The 9,292-nt window shown below is 37.4% G+C and overlaps 1 protein-coding gene across 1 annotated transcript; it reads left to right on the forward strand.

Annotated features, from left to right (window-relative positions):
- Nucleotides 1–1,822: 1,822 nt before the first annotated feature.
- On the forward strand, nt 1,823–8,845 carry LOC116710926 (protein unc-119 homolog B-like). The gene is made up of 5 exons (XM_032550231.1): nt 1,823–2,494; nt 4,634–4,747; nt 4,912–5,011; nt 5,141–5,313; nt 7,069–8,845. The coding sequence occupies exons 1-5, from the start codon at nt 2,074–2,076 to the stop codon at nt 7,179–7,181; spliced, it is 921 nt and encodes a 306-aa protein (XP_032406122.1). The 5' UTR covers nt 1,823–2,073; the 3' UTR covers nt 7,182–8,845.
- Nucleotides 8,846–9,292: the final 447 nt, after the last annotated feature.

A 9,292-nucleotide genomic window follows, 5' to 3' on the forward strand; every position in this document is an offset into this window, starting at 1 on the left:
CCTACGTTTTTAATTGGAGGCGTCCCAGTTGTTTGTGTGGACTAAAAGGGGGAAGCTAAAAGGAAAGTAGCCCCCAGAAGTGCGAACTATTACTGAACACACTCAACAAAGAGCTATAAAAGTTGGTAAATCTCCCGACAATATTTTCTCTGTTACATTTATAATCACACAATGGCCACTATGACTAACAAAGTGTTCTGATTGAGATATTATGCTTGATAACATTGTTATACACTATTAAAAAATAGAAAAGAGCAAACATTTCTGAAATGTACATTTTGTGCCAATGTGTAGTTTGTCACGTCTTCTCAACTAGAAAACAAAACATAAAATAAAGCCGAATAAAAAAAGCGGCTAAGTCTAGTTCATAGTTTAATGCATTTGAATGTGTCACTCAAGTGAAACATAATGTACTGTATTTAATATATATGAAGATTTGACAAACAGTCTGGTGCTTTCCTCCTGCAATGAGTACTTGTAAAGTTTTGGTGGAAAAGGATTGTTGTTCCGTGTTGCTTTTAAGGGGCAGGGACTTAGCTGAATTCAGAGAAATAAACTTTTGCTCCAGCATACATACATCTTGCCCCAGAGTGTCTGACCTCACAAAACCTCGTTTTTGTGAGGTCAGACACCTCAGACAACCTCAGACAAATGTTTTGTCTGACCCCATAAAACATTTCACATATTTCTACAAACACATTTCTAAAACTTGACAGCCTTTGCAGTGGCGTTATAACGGTGACATACGTAACTCCTGCCATAACACACAAAATACAATGAATGGTCAGTCTTTCTTAACCACCTCTAACATTTCTGCTCGTTAAGTCTGAATGAAAAAAATAACTCTGGCCCTTATTTTGAAAAGTTTAAACAGAAGTTGTGTCTATGAATATTCAGCGTCCCTGTAGTTTGGTTTTCAATGGACTGGATGAACAGGTTCTGATTGAAGAGAAAAGTCACTTTACTCACCAGTGAAAAGGAATTGGATCCGTGTTGCGCTTTCGTGGATGTTGCTGAGGCTACCTGGGGCGCCGGAGCAGGAACTGCCCGTCAGGCCTCACACACAGTAAACACGAATTTGCATGACACCTGAGCCTTTACAACGTTAATTTGCGTTGCTTTTATGGGCCTGGGAGAAGGAAACGGGGGAGCAAGCTCTCAGGACATGTTAAAACCAAAGAGACCTCTTGGGTAATTCAAAGGGTGAGGAAACATTTGGTTGACCTGAGGTGTGGATGCGTTATATAACCAAGGCAACATGGTTGATCTACTAGCAATCACTGAAACATAAATAAGTAAACAAAATTCAAAATGTACTAAATGATTTCCATTATTCTAATTAATTAATTCAAAATTAACAATCAAGTGTATCACACTATATCAGATATACTAAATCTATAGTTAGAAACCACTAAAACAAGAAATATCTATCTATCTATCTATCTATCTATCTATCTATCTATCTATCTATCTATCTATCTATCTATCTATCTATCTATCTATCTATCTATCTATCTATATATATATATATATATATATATATATATATATATATATATATATATATATATATATATATATATATATGTATAGATTTATAATATAAATATATATTATAATTTATATTATAATATAATATAAATTTAAAGATATAAACATTTCCAAAAGAGCAGGGTTAGACTTTTTTTTCTTTATCACACAAATCTAAACTTACAATTACTTTGGATATTGTAATTTATTTGCTTTATTACATCTCAGGCCTAATTATTTACTTAAAACACTGCCTGGGCATGCGACTACTTTGACATAACAATTTTGCCCTAAATGATAAAAACTTGGATCACCACTGGAATAAAGGATCAGATGTATTTACTAGATAGATATTGTTTATCTTCGTCAATTTGAAAGTTCAAAATAAGTAGAAATAAGTACAGAACTAGATAGATTCTGTTTGATTGACTGACTGGTTTACCCTTCATTTCCTGCATTCTCTCGCCCCCTGGTGGACATTACCAGATAGCGCTTCTACGTCCTCGGTGCTCATAGGACCAGTTGTCATGGCAACCGTACAGCATGCGCTCACAAAAACAAGAGCTTGACCGTTCACCGACAGTTATCTCGACATTCGACATCTGCGACGCCATCTTCCTCGTCCTCCGCTTCATCTTCTTCCAGCGTTTTGTCAAGAGGAAGGGAAGTGACGAGCAGGCGCTCGCCGGGTTGAAGACGCAGGTGAAGCCGAGGCAGACTCAGTCAGCAGCGATGAGCGGAGCCAAAGCCCGCAGCGACGCGCCTGTTGCTGAAAATGTCTCCGGCGGCGGGCACGGTTCTGCTGCCCCTACGCGGGACCGCAAGCCCGGCGGAGGCGTCTTGAAGAGGCTCAAGTCCCGGCGAAGCCAGGTGGAGAGCAGGCCGGTGACGGAGGAAGAGCTGCGGACGAAGAGTGGGCACATGTCTCCGGAGGATGTTCTGGGACTGCGAGTTGCTACGAGAGGTTTGGGGTCGCTTTCATTGCGGGCGAGACTTGCTGGATTACAGAAAAAAAAAAAAAAAAACAGGGCGTAAATACCGATAATTTAAAAACGGAGACAGGAGAACGAGCTATGATTCACTGCAGCTCATTACAATGGCATTATTAGAAACACAAACAAGTCTTTTGCGTCATAGGTAATCTTTGCTGTTTCTATATTTAAACAGTTAATGAAGAAGACACTGGGCGTGTATGTTAATAGGAGCAATTATGACAGTGCAATAACTTTATTTGTGCTGTAGTGTGGGTTGTGGTGAAATCATATATACTGTCATGTTTAAAGATGAAAACAGCCAGTATTGGAGCAGCGAGGCCCTCTCTGTGCTTTACACTATCGTGGTTAAGTCTGTTTGTGTCATGGCCTACATTTGCAGCTTTTGAAGCTGTGGAGACGACATTGAAATGTTATTAACTGCAAGGTGTGTTCTTATTTTCAGTGACTGTTCTGTGATAAACGCAACCATAAAGAAGAATCATCTTGTTGTACTATTCCTATTCCAGGAGTCAGGGGCCTTTAGAGTACTACACTTCTCTTTATTGTAATATAAAAAAATACTCTTATATGTCTTTTTACTTAGGCTTAAGAACAAATAAAACAATAGAACAAAAATACCAAAGATAACATTTAATTTAGCTGAAAAGTGGGTTATTAAAGTCATTTAGATATGTGTGTACAATGAAGGGGGGGGGAAAACTGAATGAATTGAAAAATAAATAAGGCTTTAAAAATACATTTCTTATGCCTTCAGTGAAATTCTATGTTGTATGCTATATTGAAGGAATACTTCTGGCTGCCATAATATCCAAAAACATTGCTCATTTCAATTTCGTCTTAGGCTAATGTCTGCAGCTCTGGAGCCCTTGTCCTGCACCTTTTGTTCACTGTAACGCCATAATAATGAGACAGTAGCCTCAGAGGTTTTCTTATCTTTCTTCTATGGCTTTATTACTGTAGATTCATATGTCAGCGTGGCTGTGTTTAAACGTAATTTTATTTGATTTTCAGTGCAGTAAAGGCTGTGTACATTAAGGTTTCTGTGCCTTTAAACAATCCGAGAAAGCCTAGATAATGATTATTGGCTTTGCTAAGGTTTTGGTAGGTTCATTTAGAACATTTGAGGGAATCAGAGGCCCACCTTTGATTGCATTTTTACTGTGTGACGTAATTAGAAAGATATCTGAGAGAAAATTATGGACTTCCATATCTGAGAGAAAATTAGCAAGATATCTGAGAGAAAATTATGGACTTCCATAAGTCTGGCTCATCCTGGATGCTGGATATAAACATTTATATACAAGTATAAACACTGAGTGTGAGACTATTATGTGTTCCAGAGAGGAATGTGTTTTGGTGTGAAAACGCTGACCGAGCCTGGCAGGTGCCATTTTCCACAATGACATAAATTATGTTCCAACGTGGACTGTAAAGACCACTAAGAGAGGAAGAAGCCATAACCCCCAAAATCAGCGTGAAAAGCCAGATTACAGTCTACACACAGAGTTGAAGTCTTGAGTTTTCTGAGACATGCCCTGTGATCTGATGAATCTAAAATTGAAGTTCTTAGTCTGTTTGGCTGAAAAATGTTGAAGCTTTCTACCGTACAATTGCGAAGCACGGGGGTGGCTGCATCATGCTGTTTGGCATCATAAGGAAAGACCATCCATAAATAGCAAGACAACATCTTCACTAAGCACAGCACAATTAGTTTCAAAGCGGTATAAGGATGACAAAGTCAGTGTTTTGAAGTGGTCTTAACAGAGACCCAATTTCAACAACAATGCAAACTTTAAGGCAAAGCAGAAAAGGTGTTTCAAGAGGATTGGGCCAACATTCCAGTGAACTATTGTCAGAGACTTGTTTCCAGTACCTGAGACATTTGAGCCAAATCAGAAAACGTGAAAGGCCGACCAAATATTAAGGAAATGGATTATCAAAACAAATCCCTTTCTCGTTATTTTGGCATTTAGCGACAGAAATATTTTTTGTGATCCTAACTGAGTCAGAGATGTTTTGTCTGATTTATTCCTATAAATACTCTTGTTATATTTGCTTGTTCTTATCCAAACATTGTAACTCCTGTCCTCTGTGTGTCACGGTTGCAGGATACCTCTGTAAACCCGAAGACAACATTTACAACATTGACTTTGTACGTTTTAAAATCAGAGACCTGGAAACCAACACCGTTCTGTTTGAGATTGCCAAACCTCCGCATTCAGGTACTATATTTCACTGTTCTTTGCACTGTTCTATTTCTGTTTGGTTTCACTTAAAAATAGATGGCTTGGCTCCTCTGACAGCAATAACTAGGTCACAGCCTGTTTGGAAATTTAACCCCAAACCTGTGTATTATGCTGCAAATTGTGTTGTTTTTGCTGTCAAGACGACGATGAGGAGCACAGCGAAGGAGACGGCACGGCGGGTCGATTTGTTCGCTACCAGTTTACACCGGCTTTCCTGCGACTGAGGACTGTGGGAGCTACGTGAGTGACTCACACATGCAGCTTGAAAGCAATCAAGCATTGTGTTCCTTATTTTTATTCAGCGTGCACCGACGATAATAACATTTTACGGCTGTAACATCTCAGCTTTTCTTTTCTCCATTCGATCAGGGTGGAGTTCACAGTCGGGAACCGGCCCCTAAACAACTTCCGCATGATCGAGAGGCACTACTTTCGCGATCACCTGCTCAAGAGCTTCGACTTCGACTTCGGCTTCTGCATCCCAAGCAGCCGTAACACCTGTGAACACATCTACGAGTTCCCCCAGCTTTCTGAGACCCTGGGTGAGTCCTGTTGAAAAAAGACACGGCTAAACATTTAGCCTCGTCTTTTAGCCAAAAGATGAGGCTTTTACCATTTACCATTTTTACCTTTGATAGAAGATAAGTATTGGAGAGCTGAGCTGAGTTCAGCAGGCTCGGACTTGTACAGGTACAGTGAAATGATGAAGTATTTTTGTAGTTTATTCTTTAGAGACAAAGAATAAACTTTATCTCTAAAGTTAATTCTTTAGAGAAACACAAAATCTAAGATACAAGCTTAGATTTTGTGTTTTTTTTACCCTCGCAGAAATCAGATATTATTTTATGCAAGCAAGTACAGAACTGATTTCCATAGTTTTTTTCTTAAGCTGTGATAAATGGTAAGAGCGATGGTAGGAACAACTTATGCCTTTTTCTTAGGTAGCTGTATAGCTGTGTCTGCGTGGTAAAAACACGAACAAACACAAACACTGCTCTTGAAAAGCATTCCCATTAGTAAAGAAGTATAATTTATATTTCTAAACTGAACCCAGCAGCTGCATTTAATCATATTTTCAAATTTACAGATGTTTATTGGTGCTCTCATTGAAGAAACAGTGGGGAAAATAGTAAAGCTAACAAATGAATTGGAATTTACCGTCACAACAATAAATCAAAACTCTTATTATGATAAGAAACTTGTCATGATAAATGATAATAGGATAAAGGCCCGAGCCCAAGCTCTAAAGTGTGCAAACATTAACAAAATACCAAATGGTTGTTCTATTTCTTCTTCTTCTTCTTATGTAAAACATAATTAGGATTTTGGCTCCTTTGTTGAAAAGACGTTGGACACATTTGGAGCAAATAGTTCTCAACGGTTTCATTCACATCGCAAATAGGACTGATGTGGTGAACCAGCTGATGGCAACAGATGAGCATCATGATTCTTCTGTGAAATACAAACTTAGTAAATCACAGGCGTCACTTTTAGTCCATCACTTGTCATATTATTTAGAACTTTGGAATGACCAACATTTTTGAATAGTCTTTGGTGATTAGATATAGGTAAAACTAATGTTGCAATACTGCATTCCAAGATAAAACTTTAAAAGTACAGGCTGTGGAAGAGCAGCTTGTTCATCACCCTTGTCGAAACCGCAGGTTTCAGTGACGAAAATGAAAAATAATTCATAACTTTCTATGCTGTTACTGTGACATTTAAACTGTACGGTTCCACTGAAAAATAATAATAATAAAAAAAAGTAAAATAAGGATATGAAGTGCATCCGTCTGGTTTTTTATGTTTTTTTTGTTTTCAAATGAGTCAAATTAAATTTTCCCAAGTACTAACCTGATTGCAGTTACCGTCCACTGCACACAGACAGTTCCTACACAGAAAAATGTGGAATTTGATTTTATGGAACTGAATAAATATGGAACCACATAGTTGTGAACAACATTTGGATTGCTAGACATGTATCCCTTTGTCTAAATATGGTTGTTTCCTAGCCAGCCAGCCAGGCATTCTCTGATTGTTGCAGTTCTTCTATTTAAAGCCTGAGCCCAACAGAAATATCTGCAGAAAAGTGATGTCAAGATCTGGCTTATACAGGCAAATCTTTTAACATATCGTTTTCTCGCTTAGCCAATATGTTCTCACTGTATCAAGAAAGTAACGAGAAGGGCTGAAAATGTCATCTAAGATTCTAAGAGGAAAAAAAAAAAATCCAGTTTCATTTGAGGCGAAAACGCCAATGCTGGTTCGCTAACATGCACATATTGTCTGTCTTGCAGTTCGTCAGATGGTGGAGTGTCCTTATGAAACGCGGTCGGACAGTTTCTATTTTGTCGACAACAGACTGGTCATGCACAACAAGGCGGACTACGCCTACAACGGAGGACAATGATAGCTGGCACCCTTGCATGCGGCATCCGCTGCTCACATCTGTTGACAGACATGTACACACATGCATGCATAATGCAGAACATTCAGCTCAAGCGTTCACCCATGCACACACTCCTGCAGCCGTGTTCGAGAGGCCTCTCGCGTTTGTAAAGGTTCGACGCCAGTCGCTTGTTTCATTTTCAGTGCGTTTTATTTTGCTGGAAGTCGATGGTAGTCTTGACTCTGACGTACAAATAGGAAGAAACTCCGTATTGCTTCATTTATCTAGTTTTAAATATCGACAGATCTCTTTGATACTTAAAAAAAAAAAAAAAAGAGGGCTAATCACTAGTGGCTGTGTAACATGTGTTTAAAACAGGTCAAACAGCTATTGGACGGATAATCAGACTTCTTTTAAGTGTCCCAGCTACTATAGAAATCACACACACACACACTCAATCCCCAAGTGGCACCCATAGTGTTTGTCAGAAGCAGCTGTTATCAGAGCTGCCGCCTCCACAATCCACTCCAGACAACATCAGGGGAGAGAGGAGGGGGTGAAAAAGAGAAACCATCCACAAAAAAACACTCATGTCAAACACACGCGGTTACTCCTGCATTCTCCTCTCTGCATCCCTTTCATTTCTACACAAAGAGACACGTCCACACTAGTGCCGAGTCTCATCAAAGGGTTTTTTTCTTCTTTTAAATTTAAGCCTGTTTGATTGTAACATGAAACAAGATCAGGTAACAGCTAACTCTGCTTTAATTCTTATGATGACCTGTAAAAAAAGCTGTTTTAGATTTTAAAAAAAGGTAAAAATCCTTCCTGTTTTACGAAGTGTTGATATCATGATGCATGTGATGATATGATTTAAATATATGTAATTTTAAAAAATGTACCAAGATTCATTTGAGAGATTAAGTAAACGTTGGAGATTTTGTTTGTTTGTTTGTTTGTTTCAAAGTGATGGGGTGTTAAAAAATGTTTCTCATTCGAGAATGTTTAAAATATCAAGAAAAAAATTGAACGGCGATAAGGACAAATGTTAATTTCATGACGAGTTGAAATGTCAAAAGGGTGTATGAAGAAAAAAGAGAAAATAGTGAAACTACTGTTTTATCAAAGCAGCTTATTTACACATTTTTAAAAATTTTATTGTGTCCTTTTTTCTGTTTATTTTTTTCTGCTTTGCATTTTTTTTCCCCTTTTCCTGTTTTTTACCATTTTTTTTGCCATTATCTTGGTTTAATTATTGCAAGCTAAACATTTTTCAACAACTAAAGTTTTTTTTTTCTTGAAAAATGATCTTGAGTTGTTTTCACCTTCACTTTCAACATTCTGTCTTTTCTTCTTGTGGTTTTGTAACAGGTAAATAAACAAAACTATGTCCATTTTAAATCTTGTTCTCCTAGTAATCGTAGCTCTGATATTATTTTATATCTGATGGCAACTTTACATTTTAAAGTTACCACAAAAGACAAGTTGACAAATGTTGGACAATTCGTTTGTTTCCTGTTTTCTTTAACGTGGACTGTTGTATTTCCTCTTTATGCTTTGTTAAAATGTTGGTGTTTGGGGCTTAAGTTGTTTGTAAAATATATACATATATAAATAAATACATATAGTTTGTAAAAAAAAAAAGAAGAAGAAGAACTGAGTCAATAAATAGACATTTTCAGATACATCATGTGTTCTGATTGTTTCATTTCCCATGCAGGGGAAAAGTTAAACCAAAGGAGAATTTGGCAAAATAATGGTAATAAAAAGTACAGAGAAAAGAAGGGCAAAGAAAGATAAGTTGTTGGTGGAAAATTAGCTTGCTAGTAACCTTAAAGCTTTTGTATTGAGCTATGTCATTGATAAAGTTTATTTTAGGAGTAGGCCCTATTTAAATTGGCTTTAAAATGATGTTTTTGTCAATGTTTGATAGTAATCAATAATTGAAACATTACCAAGTTTGACATTTGCTAGCAAAATGTCTTTGCATCAGGCTACATGGCTACTATCCTGTAGTTTGAGATATGCTGTTTGCTGCAGAAAATGTTAATTTATGTGATCAAAACAAGCTGTTGAGACATTCAAAATTTTTTATGAACAACTTGAGATTTTCCCAGAAAGATTTAGAAAAA

This window comes from Xiphophorus hellerii, chromosome 20, assembly GCF_003331165.1.
Source record: "Xiphophorus hellerii strain 12219 chromosome 20, Xiphophorus_hellerii-4.1, whole genome shotgun sequence".
Lineage (NCBI taxonomy): Eukaryota > Metazoa > Chordata > Actinopteri > Cyprinodontiformes > Poeciliidae > Xiphophorus > Xiphophorus hellerii.